This window comes from Musa acuminata, chromosome BXJ3-6 (assembly GCF_036884655.1).
Source record: "Musa acuminata AAA Group cultivar baxijiao chromosome BXJ3-6, Cavendish_Baxijiao_AAA, whole genome shotgun sequence".
NCBI lineage: Eukaryota > Viridiplantae > Streptophyta > Magnoliopsida > Zingiberales > Musaceae > Musa > Musa acuminata.
The window spans coordinates 32654820-32672301 of record NC_088354.1 but is presented as its reverse complement, the minus strand read 5'-3'; the positions used below and the strand labels follow the sequence as shown (position 1 = coordinate 32672301).

The 17482-nt window shown below is 35.7% G+C and overlaps 1 protein-coding gene across 1 annotated transcript; it reads left to right on the top strand.

Annotated features, from left to right (window-relative positions):
* The first annotated feature begins 620 nt into the window (after positions 1 to 620).
* Positions 621 to 17084, top strand: LOC135640691 (uncharacterized). The gene is made up of 11 exons (XM_065155384.1): positions 621 to 817; positions 1449 to 1510; positions 2522 to 2658; positions 5078 to 5136; positions 5694 to 5717; positions 9619 to 9701; positions 9816 to 9880; positions 10042 to 10091; positions 12917 to 13018; positions 13276 to 13335; positions 16619 to 17084. Exons 1-11 carry the CDS (start codon positions 815 to 817, stop codon positions 16730 to 16732), a joined length of 759 nt encoding a protein of 252 aa, XP_065011456.1. The 5' UTR covers positions 621 to 814; the 3' UTR covers positions 16733 to 17084.
* The last annotated feature ends 398 nt before the right edge of the window (positions 17085 to 17482 follow it).

The window sequence follows — 17482 nt, the reverse complement described above, 5'->3', positions numbered from 1 at the left end:
AAATGACGTAAGCAAAATGATCGGTAGTCTTTGGTCACATCCGAATGTCAACATATTTATATATAAATTAAGATTACGTGTGGAGATAACTCATGTCAGCTCATAAAGTGATGTATCACAAGTCACCTACTTCATCCATTAGATCGGGGCCCATCCAAGTCACCCAATCCGACCAATCAACACAACATCATATCCATGTCACATCATTGATAGCTGTCGTCGGATCCACAACAAATAAAGCCAGGATTGAGCCTCTACGCTAATGCGATCACACAGCGGATAAATGCGAACAGACAAGGAAGGGGATGAATTGACTAAGATACCCTTCAACATGCTTCATAGTATATCAAAGCTAGCGTATATTTTTGCAAATTAGTATTTAAATGAAAGCTATTTAGTCATTTGATGCGCTCCACGGCTAGGATTGCGTCTCTGCCGCCGACGTGGACTCCTAGTGGATAAATGATTAAATGACTAATATACCCTTCACAAGGTTTCGTAGTACATCAAAGCTAGCGTATAAATTTATAAATTAATATTTAAATTGAAGGTTATTTGGTCATTTCGAACGCAATTGTTGCCCTAGTGATCAATAAGTTGCGCTCTCCGCTTGCAGAACGGGCGTGTGCGAAAAGGTGAAAGGAGAAGGGAAGGGGGAAAGAAAAGGCGACGACGAGAGAGGAGAAGAGAAAGAAATCTGAAAAAGAGGCTACCAAAATCCTATTTTTCCTCTCTTCGAAATCGCCCTTTCCGTCGATCCCTTCTCAATAAGGAAAAACGAGAGACGAATTAGGGTTTGCTCGGTGATATAAAAATGGTTAGTGCTCATGTCGTTTCTTTCATCGGTGTGGAATTCGATTCTTAGTTATGGCTTTCGATTACTAATCCTGCTTTTTTTTCCTTTTTCTTTAAGCTCAGGACTGGTTTTCCTCCTCCTTTTGCCTCTGCCTTTTTATTTCTTAAAGCAGTAATGATCAAGATATATTTTTGGCGACATGTTCGAAAATTTTAATTTTGGCTGATAATTGGAGCTTATATTATTAAATAATTAGGACAGCTTAGGAAGAGAAAGTGTGTGAGATTTTCATCGAGACGATTCATTAGCCTTAAAGAAGGGAAAGTGAAGTATTAACATTTTCAATAATTTTATGTCTATATGTTTCTATATAGTTGAAAAAAGGTAAAACGATTTCATGAAATCAGAAAAGAGGGTTACAGAAATCATATACTTATCTGTATATTGCTCCTTTTGCCTTCTGGATATAGATTCCATAACTTTGGTGGATCATGGAATTTGACGTTGCTAGTTTGTCACCTCCAAAAGGCCTGAAGATTTATATTGTGTCGTTGCCTTTCTTGTCTGTGAAATTTTCAAATGATTCTTTATTACATTCGGATTAGTTCTTAATGGTTATCAAGTTAAGTATGTTAATTTTGATCTTTAACAGCATAAATTGGGAAGAGGACATCGAGACAAAGTTCAGCAGTTCATGGCAATAACGGGATCGAGGTATACCACTTACTAAAACATGAAACATTTTCTCCAAGTTCTGTACAAGGGCTACCATGGATATGTATCATAGAAAAAGCCTTTCAGTATCTGGGATAAGGCTGCCATAGTAATTAGTGGATAACAGTTTAGAATTCAGATGACTTGGTAGCTACAATATCAGTATTTTTCAATGAGATGCAAAATATTCGTGATAGCAATGACATCAGTTGTACACATTGCTTGTGGTGATAGTAATGACATATCAGTTCTACACATTGCTTGTGGTGATAGTAATGACATCAGTTCTACACATTTCTTGTGATGGTCCTTTACGATGTCATCCAATCAACAAAAAAGGTGTTCTGCTTGACCGCTTCAGGAATAGTATCTGTTTTAAATTGCTTATTTTTATCGTTTGCTATGGAAATACAATCACCGTTTCTCGTTGTTTACCTAAACAACTGTTGTCTTTGACAAGGAATCCAATTTTTGGTATTGGACCCATGCTGGTCCATGGCTGGACCGGCATGGGTCTAATCGCTTATATTTGCATTCACTCAAGCCATGCTCTTTTCTTTTCATAGGATCCTTAGCCTCCTGTCTTATTTTGATGGGAAGTGCTATTAGTTTAAGGTTTAATGCATTTTTTCATGTATCAATTTTCATTTATCTCTGTCTTCATACTAGCATTAGGTTTAAATAAATGCTTTTTCCAACTTTTAGCAACATAACTCAGACATTAAGAACTGATTATCACCATCAACTTTACCACCTTGTATACTGGTATCACAACAGTCCAATTGGTTTATCGAGACTAGTATTGGATCGAGATTTGAATCTTTGGTTATTTTAGCTTTTGTGCTTCTGATGTAGACAATAGTCTATGTATGTTAATGGTCTAAGTATGCCAACGGTCAAGATTAATTATGACTTTCTTTTTATTTAAAGTTTCACATTTCATGATTTGCATTTCTTTTACTTTTATGCATATTTTAATCATCCATAAACATGATTCTATAATTTTCACAGTGAGAAAGCTGCTGTTCAGGCTTTGAAAGCCAGTGATTGGCATTTAGAGGGGGCTTTTGACATATTTTATAGCCAACCCCATATTAGAACTGTTACTGACTCCAGGCATCTTGAAGAACTCTATAACAGATACAAAGGCAAGTTTCCTTGAGCAATTATTTTTTGTTGTATGCTCTTGCACTTATTATGCCCTGTCCATTCCAACATTTGCCTATGTTTCTTGTTAAAAAATGGCTGGATATTTGTGTGACTCATGCTGTTTATTGCCATTAAGTTGCACTTATAACACTTTATGGAAGGAATGTTGTTATTGCACCCAACTTTTATCTTGTGCAAGGATTAAAATCTTGGTTTGGTGCCAATACCGGTTGGTACTGATGCATTTTATAATCTACCTTGCCTCTGTAGCATCTGTGCAGCGTCTCCTTGCCTTTTTACTGTTTTATAGACATCTTAAGTTGTTTGTCGCCATAACTGTCACATCTTGCTCGTGATAGCTTCTTATAACCTGAATGCACAATTTTTCTTGGAGCATGACCATGCAAGTGAGTGTTTCTGACTGTTGAATTTATTATTTTAGCCTTGAGGATTAAAAAAATTTGAACATAAGCTACCAAACTGTTGAGATGATAATTTATTGTCATCTCTTACTGTTCTGAAGTTCATTCTGTTTACAAGGCTCGCTGTTCTTTTTGCAGCTGGTTGATTCATATAATTTTTATTTCGCTTAGTGGCATGTAGAAATTTCTTTTAAAAAAATATGCTGATGTTGATTATATTCTATCATAACATTTTCAAAAAAAATATAGGCATGAGATAGAACACGTAGAAGTGTTTCAGGTCCTGAAAGGGTCATAATTTCATTTAATTTAATTAAATATTTTTAATTGTAAAAATTATTGTACATTAATTTTCTATTTTAAAGTGTTATGTTTTTGATTGGTTTGTAAGTCAACAAGGTATAGAGGAAGCTAATTGAAAATTGTCTTTTGGGCGCTTGATGATTGACATAGTTGGCTTTTGGCTGCTATTATAACTGCTTCAATGGGGTTATCCAACAGCTCTTTAAGTGACTGGATGAATTTAACATGGATTTCCTGGCTCAACTTAAATTACACTAGACCACTATGTTTAATCTAAAGCCACTTTAGATAACTTTTTAACCTCTATTTTTTACCTGGCACCCCTTTAATGGGCACTTCTTGATATTTGATTAGTTGATGCTATATAGATCATGATTGATCATGTTTCATTTTGATATATCGATATTTTGTATTATGATCACTTCATGTGAAATTTGTACAAAATTTATTTTCTCTAAACATTTGGTATTTGTATTTTTGATACATGGTAAAATCCCATAATTTTAGTGTTCTAAAACATGCTGCAGAATGCTGGTGGTGAAGGTACTGTATATTATGTTGTGTAACTGTAATTTTACTGTTCTAGAAACTGCTGCTGAATGCAGTGTTCAAGATATTGTATCGCGTGTGGTTTGCAGATGTATAATTGTAATTTTATTGCTATTAAAAGTGGCTGCAGAATGAGGGCAGCCAAGGTACTGTATTAAATGTGCTTTTAAATGTGAATTATTAAATCATAATTAGGTATATTTATATGTTGAGTCCAAACCAAAAAAATAAAAACCGTCTTTTATACTATGGTTAAAAATTTATTGAACTATGGTTAAAAATTTCTGGTATTGGACCCATACAAGTTGCTGGTTGGTCTGACACAAATCTGGTACATATCAGCATACGGACATACAATATGTTGGTATGGTAGTGAGGCAATATTGAGAAGTGGGGGAGAAGGATGAGGAGAAAGAGAAGTGGAGAAGGTGGTGCAAGAGTAGAGGAATACCTAGTGGGTTGGTGAGTCGGTCACAGAGGGTGGTGCAAGAGCTGGTCCTTTTGTCGATCCTTCATTGGATGTAATACCTTCCAGGATGGACCGATCCAATGCGTATCGGGAATGTATATGGACCATATTAGTAATTATTGAGACATGCACATAAACCATATTCATAAGAACATTTCCATGTTTATGGAAACCGTATATGTAAGACAATTTTCACATATACAATAATACCATGTGATGTTGCTTTTAGTGAGGCAGTCATATGACTGCATATGCATATGTGATCATATAGACTGCATTTTGAAACAATGGTAGTATTTCATAAGATGACCCCCAATATGAGCTTATGGTGTCCAAAAATGGCACATGGGTCCATTATTTTCCACAAATACTCCCCTGTTTTTTCCTGCCCTCGCAATGTATAACATTGAGCTGTTTTTTTAATGTTCATTGCATGGTCTACTTGCTCTGAATTGATGTAAACTTCTTTCTAAGATTTTTTCAGAATTGAATAATCATTGATTATGTAGATGTGCTTTAACCAATCGTTTGCCAGCATAATCATTGAGAATTTGACATGAAAATCATTCACTTATTGTTGTCTGTCTAAATATGTAATTTAATACAACTGGCTGTCGCATCATTGATGCTTATGCTTCATGGAGTGATAAAATGAAATATTTTCTATTGTGGCAGATCCTTATGTTGATATGATACTGGTGGATGGTATAACTCTTCTTTGCAATGATTTGCAGGTAAGATTTGTTTAAGTTGTTTCTCGTATGGCACACTACAGTTTGTTCTCTTATGTGCACATTACCAATATATATGTCAGAACTGGTTTTGTTATGCCAACAAATGGTGCTAGGAAAATCTGGAATGTTTGACAGTGATGGCAGTGGAGTCAGTTTATGTATTATAACTACTATGTTATTTATTAAAGAAAATATATGCAGCTCAAAGTTTTAAGTTTTTAAAAATTGTTGTTTCCTTGGGCACCAATTATATTCAACTTTCTTTATAAGTTTTAAAGGGGACTTGTTCAGATTGAGCAGAATAAAAAAGTTTTGAAGGAGAACTGTTGACTATTGTACAAACTGATCATAATTTACATGTCAGCTTTTAGCTCATATATAATAGTTTAAGTTATAATTTTTCAATAGGAATATGTTTTTTATAATTTTTCATTGCGTTCATTTTTGTTTTTGTTTAACTTGCATAACGAAAGGATCATTTCATCTTTTAAGTATAATTTTCTTGTTCTGTTGTTTCTTTTGTCTTATAGCTAGTGACCTGTTGTTGGTTCTTGCAGGTGGATCCTCAAGATATTGTTATGGTGAGTGCATATATGACATGAATAAGTCCTTTGCATTACTTTTTGGTATTTTTGTGGGGTAACTTTGGTTTTGTTACCAGATCCCTACTAATTTATGACCGGACCAGTATTGTTCTGGCCAATGTTGGCATATTAACACATGGTATATTGTAAGTTGGTGCGGCCTGTTGTACTAAGAAAAGGGGAGGAGGGGGAGCGAGAGGGAAGAGAGGAAGAGGAGGAATGGAGGAAAAGGAGAAGAATAGGAGGTGAAGGTGGATTAGAAGGTGGCAGGTGGGTGGGCCTGCAGTTCAGGCAGGTGGCAGCGTGCGATTGCCTGCCATGTTTAAACCATAAGTTGCACTGCTGCAGGTCATGCCAAAAAAGGGATTCAATTGCCCAAAAAAGGGCTGGTATGTTTCCTGGTTCATGCTGAGACCTGTATATATGGGCCGGTATGAATTGGTCGAGACAAAATTGAGTTCTATGAGTGTGATTATAGTTCTGTGTACGGCATGTTATCCTCTTCATTTTAAATTATAATATGCCATGCTTCTATTGGACTCCATGGTACAGTGCCATTCTGAACTATGTAGGCATGATTATATCAGCATGAGTTTGGGCCTTAATGTAGCAGCATCTATTGGTAAAGATGCTTTTGGTGAACTGCTATCACTATATGTTGTTCTTTGACATTGTAAGGTACTCATGAATGTTCATCCTGATTATATTCTTACTTTATTGGATCATTTGTGGTTCTATGCTCTAGGCTAGCATAATTGATAAAGTGGGCATACCTTGTTATTTTTTCTGTCATAGCATGGTTGTTAAAAAGACTGTTGATTTTAGCACTTAGTATGGTGGAAGGTTTTTGAAATTGATCTGCTTGTGAACAGCTCTGTTTATGCCATAAACAAGTTGATCTGTGCCTAATAGAATCTGTTAGTCAAGCTTGGCTTGTTAATGTTTGCAAGTAGATGGCTTTATCTAGCCAAAAGTTGCCTTTTGGCAAATCTTGGTCTAAGGAACTTTTAGATACTTTATGTATGTCATTTGATAGCTGCTGACTGCACCAGTCAAAGGCTCTTCAGTTGCAGGCGGAACTTTTATTTGGTGAACTTTCTTCTGTATTGCACTATAATAAGGAAGAAGTAGTTTATGGTGCAATATAATCAATTTTGGTTCTTCATGGTAGATATGTGACCTTGTCTTGTGTTGAACATGTTTCGTTTGAGTCATATTAAGTTCTTGTTCAATTCAGTCTCTTCATTAAGTTTATAGTCTAAGGAACTTTTAGATACTTTATGTCTGTCATTTGATAGCTGCTAACTGCACCAGTCAAAGACTCTTCAGTTGCAGGCAGAACTTTTATTTGGCGAACTTTCTTCTGTATTGCACTATAATAAGGAAGAAGTAGTTTATGGTGCAATATAATCAATTTTGGTTCTTCATGGTAGATATGTGACCTTGTCTTGTGTTGAACATGTTTCGTTTGTGTCATATTAAGTTCTTGTTCAATTCAGTCTCTTCACTAAGTTTATAGAGTGCCTATGGGTCTTTATATTATCTCTTCCCTTTTCATTAGGTTCCATCTTGTCATTGTTCAAGTAGCTATGGTAGTGTTTGTATCACCTGATCCAGTCAAAACTTTGATGTCCTGCATCTGGATTGTAAACATTAAAATAGAGTTTTATGGTATCTTGAAGTGATGAGAAGTTCCAGATATTCTTGTAAAGTTTTAGGGTCATTTAGATTAGTTGGGAATTATTCTAAGACTAGGATACTTGTCTACAATGAGTCTTAAGAGAAATCATGACCGATAAATTATGAGTTAATAATGATGATTTATGACATGCTGGATTTTTTTGTTTTCTCCAATTCTCATTTCTCATTTATTCTATCTTTTTATATCTTTCTTCTATTTTCCTCTACTTCATTTACTTTTAAATTTGTCTCATAATTGGAGGCTCTGTCAACATGGTTTCAGATAATCAAAATTTTCATGCCTTCATTATGTTGACTCCAGATTCATGATGTTGAACAACTTTAGCACAACAAAAAGCTCCATTGGGATAATTAACATCTTTGCCAGTGAAAAATAAGAGTTTCATGACTTGAGTCTCTAGGGGCCTAGAGTGACAATGCAAGTCCAAGTCCCATGCTACAACTTGAAATGATTGACATGAAACTGTAATAAATCTTTTACCTTATGAAGAACTTACATTCAATGCTTGATATTTGTAAAAGGAAAGTTCCAAAATGAGTTGTTTGAATAATTTGTTGCTTCTCCGGCATTCCTCTTATGCTTGCTTAGTCTGCAAGGAAAGAGGTATTTTTAATTAAAACATGAGGTGTTTCATTACCATACAGCATGAACTATTTGGTGTAGGAACCATTTTTGTTTTATATTAATTTTAATTTTGTTTTATTTTTTTTTCAAATGTCAAAATTTGTTACATGGCAACATCATATGTATTTTCAATTATAGGATTGTTCAAGGGAAGAAAGAGAAGCCAAATGAAAATGGAAGAAAAGGAATAATGATCTCAATTGAAGATTCTATCCAAAGAAGGAAATTAATAGCAATAAAGAATATGTATAAAAAGGAATTTTGAACAAATTTGAAAATAGTTCTTCTGAGAATGAAATGTGGGTGATTGATTAGCCTTGGCTCATGGAATTGTATCTTCTTAAGTGAACTTTTTTTTTAGTTCTTTTGTTTTTCTTTTTTCTGCTTGTAATTGAGGATCTATTTGAAGGGTAAAAGGTTATAAGCAAATGATGTGGTGAAGCAATTGGAGTTTAGATCAATAGAAGAAATTTCTTCATAATGGTGTGTTACCATTGTTTTTAATCCTATGAGTGATTCTCAAAGTCAAAGTGAGTATGTATCTGGATCATCTAAAATTTCTTCTTCCTTTATACTAGTCCTAGTTTATATTTGTCCTTTCATAAAAATCAAATATGATTTAAAGATTTCAGCGACCTTGAAAATTGACCATGAACCGAATTAAATCCTATAATATCCTTTTACCCCTTTCTGTCATGTGTCATACATCACTAACATTCAATTTTCTTGTTTTATGCCATACTTATAAGAGTTCCACAATCAAACTTGGGATCAGATAAAAAATGAGGAGCTTCCTTTTCTTCTCCTCCTCCTTCCTCCACCGCCTCCTATTCTTCCTTTTTCTTCTTTCTTCTCCTTCCTCCTCTTCGTCTTGCTCTTCCTCCACTGCCATATGTTCCTTTCTCTTCTTCTTCTTCCTCCTCGAAATGTGTTGGTACATTGGCCCCGACTGATGGATACTGGACTGACCCAGGGGACTGAGACAGGTCCAGTACCTGAAATGACACTCCTTGGCTAACAAGGTTAGGCACCCTGACACCTTCAGGCAAGATTCATGCGTTGAACAAATATGGTACAGAACAGAAGAGAGAAACATAGCATTTGATGGGATCTTACACAATCATTGTGCTCAAGCATGACTTGAAATTTTATGTTATTTAGGGCTCCTATTCTGAGATAAATGTTCAATAAAGTGCTGAAGGGCATTATGGGAAAATCTGAATCCTGGTGCTACGCCAGTATTTTTCAGAATTCTTAGTGGGATGAAGAATAGTGATTCAAATGACTCACAAGATCATAATGGATTATTGGATTTTGGACTGGAATTCTCTGTTTTGTTGCAATCCTACGTCTGTGTATCTGGTCTTTTCTTCTTTCTTATTCCATTATCTTACTTTCTCCTATCTTGCTGCTTTCTTATTTGTTTACTGTGGTTAAATAATTTAAAGACTACTGCTATTTTCTGATCAGCTAAGTTTCTACTTTACATTGTGTTTGCTTTGGTGATTTACTGAAGCACTTACAATACACTAATTATAAGGTGCTGTGTGCTTTTGGTTTCTTTTACGACAGTTAGTTGTATCTTGGCACATGAAGGCTGCTACAATGTGTGAGTTCTCTCGGCAGGAATTCATTGGTGGATTACAATATCTTGGGTAATATTTGGCCTCACTGAGTTGCTTATTCTTTCATCTTCTGAGTAGGTTGGAGGAGTTTTGACATATGAAGATACAATTTGTTTGTGTTGAAAGTAAAATGTTTTGATGCAGGATAGATACAATTGAGAAGTTTCGTGATAAGTTATCATATATGCGAAGTGAGCTAAAAGATGAACGTGAGTGTTATCTGTCCCATTCTCTATTTTGGAAGCTACTTGGCATATGTTTATTCAAGTTATTTTTAAGTTTTATACACTGTTATAAACAAAACTGAAACACATGCCTTATGTTCGTTTCTTCAAGCTTTTCTAATAAATTTTGTGTTTCATGCCTCCAGAAAAATTTCGTGAAATATACAATTTCGCTTTTGGCTGGGCTAAAGAAAAGGTACCCAACCAATTTTTGTTTAGTGAGCATCTCTTTCATTTTATTTTAGTAGAAAGTCAAAATGCTATGTTTTACAAAATGTTAATTCATTAATTACTTGATATTTCATAATATTATGGAAGCACAAGTTTGTATAATCATTTTCATGTTATGCTCTAATGGGAGTGTACAAAAAATCTTACAAATTATGTGCTATACGACAAATAAAGTCATCCATGGTGTTTGATAAAAAAGGGTCATAACATTTTGCTTGTTGTGGTAAGGTTGCATTTATTCACCATTCTTAGAGCTTCATTGGCGGGAGCTCTGTGAACTAGGTGACCCTTTTAGTACTCTCTCTCTCTCTTTCTCTCTGTGGATTGGATGTATGCCAAGGTTTGTACTTTGTAATACCATCCTTATAGTTTGGTACTGGTGGTGCTTATCAGTTCAACACTATGGGCACGTGTACTAGGCTTCCGATATGGGGCTTGAGCCACCTGGTACGTCTGGTATAGGGCCTGTACCATGTGGTACAAGTCCTGTACTGGTAACTTTTCTATCGTTCAACCTTTTTTTAGGTTTTTTCAAAATTCAGTACATTCTGACTTACCGAGGCAATGTGCTGGTACGGCTCGGACCCATACCAGTCTAGGTTAGGACCAGTATAGGTCTGGTACTCAAAATTAAAAATATTGATAGATGCTGTAATCACTGTCAGTATTGAGAAAGGCATTTTAAGATTCATTATTTTCTCAAAGATATTTTCTTCAACGTCCTTGGGTCTGGTCGACTTGGTTGTTTTCATGTGTCCACAAGTTTGAAAGGGAATTTTGTGACATCTAAAGGAAAGATGAATTTAGTCATATGGCAATCGAATTTAAAAATGCTGAAAAATAACTATAATAATAAAGCTACAAGTCTCAAGTATTTGGGGCCGACCATATCGATATTTTTTGCTACCATGGAGGCACGTAAAACATCTTCGGGTTAGTTAAATTAAGAATATTAAAATTTTTATTTTTAGTCTCAATTAAAATATTTTAAGGTCTTCTTCTATCTCACCTCACGCCACTAACTCTACCTCACCTCGTACCACATACTAATTATTTCACATCCCATCAAATTTAGTACACTTTGTTACTGAATTTGATTTATTTAACATCCCATCAAATTCACCATTAATTAATATTCAGTGTATTTAATATTAAGTTTCACTGCTCATCTCTGGTTTTACCTATAATTATCAGACTTTTGTTTTTTTCATTTGAAGTTTGTGTGTAACTATTTTGGAAAGTTCAGTTTTCAATTTTCTTGGTTAAACACCTAAAGTACTACCATTTTTATGTAATTTTACAACTTATATATATGTTTGTTTATCTTACATAATTGATAATTTTATAGAATAATTCTAAATTATTTATTTCATTATCTTTCTTTTGTTTTCTCTTTCTATTTTTGTTCATTCTAGTCATATTCTTTTTTTTCTTTTTTCTTTCTCTTCCCTCTTCTTTTTTCTTATGTTCCTTTCATGTGAAGAAATCAAGCAATCTGTCTTGAGATTGCATTCCACCATGGTTTACCTTGTTGCACCTGATAGATAATCTGCCAGCTTTGCTAGATAACTCTCCTTTGGATCATAGCTAGGGTTGATAAGATCAGACATGCCATACTGATCCTTCAGTGGATCACCCGCTCCCTCCTCTTCTTGGGTCCCTTAATTTGAATCAAGAGACTCCTCCCTTTTCCTTTTCTGGGATCAAAGAAGTCCAATGCCAAATTCCAATGTAAACCGGTTGAGTGTTGAGGCTACTGAAGTTATTTTATGGAGCAATAATTTTGACATGCCTTTTTATGATATTCACAGATTAGGGGTGTTGGGCAGTAACTATTGTATCATGTCAACATGATGTGGGCATTATTCTACCATTTTTTTGGTATGATATGTGCAACATGTACTACATTTCTATTGACATGGGTATCTGTGTGAGACCTACATCTACAATATCTTGAAGCATGCACTGATATAGTTTTAAACTCATTGCTGTCCCAAATAGTAACACCTGAGTACTTTCAGTGTCAAAGTCCACATGGTTGTCCATATAAAATGGTACAAATCTATTAGCCAATATGGCATTAAAATCATAATCTATGCAATCCTTTTACACACTTTGGTTTGACTAGGTTATGGTTTGGGATGGATGTAGATTTCTTGGTGAATTCACGGGCCTTCAAATTCTATTTCCTGCCTACTGATACTTCATGGATATCATGGTGGGATTTTGTGACCGCTGTTTATGCATCAACTATGAGATATAGCTTGGGCATTATCTATCTCCAAATGACATCACATAGGTGTTGGTGACAAGCTCATGTGCTTCCAAACTCAGGCTCCGACTCAGGTTATGATACGATGATATCATAGCCATTAAGCTTGGTGATGTGTGCCCAGCAAAGTGGTGTTTTTTGGATGGTGGCAGGTACTGTGATGTCTTTGAGCTTTCAAAACTCTGTATCGCTTGGGTCAATGTCTCATGCATTATCCTTTGCTATGTTGAGGTTGATCATAGCTGCAAGACCTTTAGGCTCACATTAACCTTCAATTTTGGTTGTTGTATCCAAGTTGTTGCCCATTCCCAAGCAACAACACATGAGTACACTATGTTTATGCTTGGATTTGCAGTTCATTTTATTCTTTCCTCCTGTTCATACTTCATGTGGAATGCCTGTTATTAAATAATACAAACATGAGTTACTTCCCTACCTCATGCTCAAAGGTATAATTTATTTATTTTTGAGATTTTTAAAGATAATATTGAAAGTGGCTTTCTTTCCAATCATCGCAGGGTCAAAAATCTCTAGCACTTGATACAGCTATTGGCATGTGGCAGTTGTTGTTTGCAGAAAGGCACTGGCCTTTAGTTGACCATTGGTGCCAGTTCTTACAGGTAGGTTTTTTCAGCTACCATTTCACCAGGTTTCATTTCATTCTTGGATGAATTTTCTTAACATTAGAGAACACTTATGCAATTATGGCATGATAGATGTTTCATTCCCTCCGAGGGATACATGGATTTAGTTTGTTGTTTGCTTTTTCATGCTTTTGCAGCACCTTAATGAAGTTGATTACTTAGGTCTAGTTCGTGTCTTGTGCCTCTAATATTCTGTGCAACAGGTGATGTCTAATCCATTTTGTCATTATCAGGTGAGGCATAACAAAGCAATATCGAGAGACACCTGGTCTCAGCTATTGGAATTTGCTAAGGTATGTATTTAAGTATTAAATGGTTTTGTTACAATTATATAACGGTATCTAATTGTCAATTAATACAATATGTGATAGTTCAACATAGGTGGCTGCCCTAAATTGTTTTTGGATTGCTTTTTGTCTTATTAAGGATTGTATTTGATGTTTGTTCCTCATTGTATCTTAGATTCTAATGTTAAGTTGAATTGTGCATTTTCATCCTTTTCCAAGTCTATATTAGTCTGCAAGTTATCAAGTCCTCAGGATTCATGAGTTGGATGCCCATCAGTCTTTTTGGATAGAAGTTCCTGGGATTTTCATTGTGCATTTTCATCCTTTGCCAAGTATGTATTAGTTTGCAAGTTATGAAGTCCTCAGGATTCATGAGTTTGGATGCCCATCAGTCTTTTCGGATAGAAAATCCTGGAATTTTTATTTTCTGACCAGGTAAGTGATGTGATCATTTTGAAATGGACAGCACACAAGAAGAAATTTTATAACATGCAAATTGAGACAAAAATAGCAAGAAGCTAGAACACGCATCAGATATCTTATCTAACATTCAGCTAGCTAAGATTAAATCTTAGAATACAATTAAGTTAAATCTCATGCGGACAGTCTTGGAGCAAACTCAACTAAATATCCATTTCAATTCTGTTGTGTTTGGCAAACCCACCCTCTTTAAGATGGTTTTCATACATCTCTACAAGAAAAAGCCTTGGAGCAAAGGCATACTCGAGGATTGACATTTGTTGGCGCAAGGTGTGCTAGTACCTTCTTGGTATAGTACAATTACATGCTTTTGTCAGTTGGCATGCTCATGTATCATTCAACACATAATAAAAATTGGTCCGGCCATGTGCTAGTACCTGCAGTACAATTAGGATGTCATGTTCTAATACTTATCTGGCATGATATGTGTTGATCTGTGCTGATTTTCCTCTATGTTCTCACTGATCAACTTGCATTCTAAAATTGGGATGACCATGCCAATAGATAAGAAATAGCAACATGCACAGTGGCCTGTTTCTCTATTGAATCCTAGATTTCACCATTTAGTACCCTTAGATTCTCCAAGAATGACTCAAAAACTTATGTCCCTACTTTAAGTGGCCTAGGCATGCTAGGGAAACAAATCTGCTACATTACGTACATAAAGAATATTTCAAATGCACCATTTTGGTGAACCTATGAACTATCTTTAGAAACTATTTCACATGCCTAGCTAGCACTCTTTGGCAAAACCTAATGCAATGGTTATGCAATATATTCTCAGGGTGCCAGAGGAAAACAAGGAATTTGATGTCCATTGTTTTCATAGTAGTTTCATCTCCTTAAAGTGACCCTTGATTTATGAATTCCATTTTCTAACCTAATGCTATTTACATCTCATCTTTAGCCAATAATCTTAATGCAAAAATTCTTTTGTTAAGCTTTGTCATTTTGTTTACGTTATTCTTTATTGTGTCGCTCATTTATGAGAAATTATTTTTGAATGATACTACTAGAATTCATGGATGTGACCCCTCAAATCAATATCGTATCTTGGGTGGCATAACCTATTGTGGGGGTTCAATACTAGATTTTTAACATGATATTACAAATTCAACCATGACAAGGATTTCAACATATTTCTTTAATGGATTCGAAATCTCTAGTGACATTGTAATTAGCAAAGTTGATTTAAAAAGGATGGCTTAATGTAATAGGTGCCAACCTGGTGATTTTAAAAGTGCAAGGCATCAAGATCTCATAACGCCTGAGGCACTAGGCACTTGCCCAAGCAAAGTGAGGCATTGCAAAATAAATAAATAAATAAATAAATAAATAAATAAATATATATATATATATATATATATATATATATATATATATATATATATATATATATATATATATATATATATATATATATATATATATATATATATATATATATATATATATATATATATATATATATATATATATATGTATGTGTGTGTGTGTGTGTGTGTGGAGGAAGGAGGAGTATTCAACGGCTATGCAGGAAGTTGGGGGAGAGGGTAGTCGAGGAAGCAACGGATGAAGGTGGTGGCGACGGAGGAAGTAGTAGACGAAGGCAGCGGCATCGGAGGAAGATATGAACGAAGGCGGTGAAGTTGCAGATGAAGTCGGCAACGACGGAGGAAGTTGCGAATGAAGGTGACGATGGCGAAGGAAGCTTCAAATGAAGGCGATGGCAATGGAGGGAGCTGCGGTAGCGAATGTAGGGTTTCGAAGCTGCATCGGACAATTGGGGTGGGGGGGTTAGGGCACTTTAGTTGGTTTGATTGAACCAACTTGCTTGTTCAATTGAACCAAGCATTAACCCCACCTAGTACCAACTTGCCTCTTAACTTGAGCGCTTGCCCAAGGCACCCAAGTAGTGCTTCATCGAAGTGCCTCGCCTAGAGGTTGTGTGAGGCACTCAAGCCTTACCTCACCTCGCTCCTAGGCGAGCGCTCTGACACCTATTAAAAATACTATGCCAATCAATGTGGGGTCTAGAGAGCATTAATATTGTGCAGTTTTACCAGCAAAGATATTATTCCAAATGACTCGAGATTGATTCTGAGTCCCATGACATGGTTCTTTACACACAGAGAGAGAGAGAGAGAGAGAGAGAGAGAGAGAGAGAGAGAGAGAGAGAGACCAATAAGTAATGAGAAAAGGTAAGGGAGTGTTTCAAAAGAAAAGTCTAAGGTTCCTCAGTTTGTAACTATTTTATTACTTGGGAAGGGCTCTGTCCCAGGTAGTGAGACGTGCTACAAAGTAATGTTAGGAATAGCATTGATGCTTTTTTTTGTTTTGTTTTTTTCTTCTTGTAGTTTGTCTTCAAATAAATTTGTTTGTCACATGTGTTGAAGTCCACCAACCTTGATTGTTACCTTTTTTTTAGCCAATAGAACTAGCTGTTGACAAGGTGCTCCTATAACTTCAGAAAATGGCAAGTCTTCCGATTTGAAGTTCTTTATTGGAAACACCATATTGATCTTTCCCCCTTTCTTATCAGTGAAAGAGCAAATTGTCTTGTATCTGTTTCCTGCCATGCGCAATTGGAAAGGATACTGCAGAGCAACAATAATGTCCCCAGCTGCATCCTTGCACTAGGCAGGAAGAACATGCAGAGAATGTAGCCCTCATGGAAAAAATAAATCAACTAATTTTGTTCAATGATATTAGTATGGGTAAAAAATATGCATGCTGATGATGAAATTAGGATGTATCTATAGGCTTTTGGTGTAGCACAAAATCATTTTTGTTTATGACCTTTGTTCAGACTGTTGATCTTCAACTGTCCAACTACGATGAAGAAGGTGCTTGGCCCTATCTGATTGATGAATTCGTGGAGTACTTGACCGAGAATGGAATCGTCCAGCGCCCTCAGAATTGAGAAGTGACACAAAGCAGTTGATTGTACGCTGTTGTTTACAGATTCCTTGCAGTGTCTTATGATTGGTTCACAAAATCAGGATTTGGTTCTCATTCAGAATGAGCATGAAGGCCTCAAAACTTTTGCCTCGATTGATCAACGGTGAGCGAGTCCTATGCACGTTGAAGAAATATGGTGTTGAAGTGGCCTGTCCCTTCTGAAGTTTGCATTCTTTTCTCACTTAGTATTATGATAGCAAAATCCCAATGCTCTCGTCTCTGAAAGCTACCTTTTTGCTTTCATACATATAGTTGAGACTTGTAGTTACACTTTGTGCTCACTTGCAGTTTGAGTTGCTGGAAACTTTATGGCATGTTGTTCTGTTTGGAAATCAGTTGAACAAAATCTGCTCAACTAGAAAGAGTGATTGGATCGGGTTGATATTTTAGTTGACTTGATCTACATGATCGAGCTGTCCTACAATGTACATGATCTTGCATATAAATCCTACATAATCCTATTGATGAGTGTGCAGTCAAACAAATTTACATAATGAAAATAGGAGCAAACTAGGAATGTACGACGATGTCATGATTAAGAAAGTTGTCTTAAAACCAGAGAGAGAGAGAGAGAGAGAGAGAGAGAGAGAGAGAGAGCAGCAGCATTACCACCATGACGAGAATAGAAATTGTAGACATGCAATAGAAACTTGCTGTGATTCATAGTATGTTAAGAGGCAGAAGCCTCTAAGCGGATGAATGATATAAGTTT

Coding starts and splice junctions, on each gene's coding strand:
- LOC135640691 (XM_065155384.1), top strand. Junction 10,092..12,916: donor TTGGCTGGGCTAAAGAAAAG/GTACCCAACCAA, acceptor CAATCATCGCAG/GGTCAAAAATCTCTAGCACT. Junction 13,019..13,275: donor ATTGGTGCCAGTTCTTACAG/GTAGGTTTTTTC, acceptor TGTCATTATCAG/GTGAGGCATAACAAAGCAAT.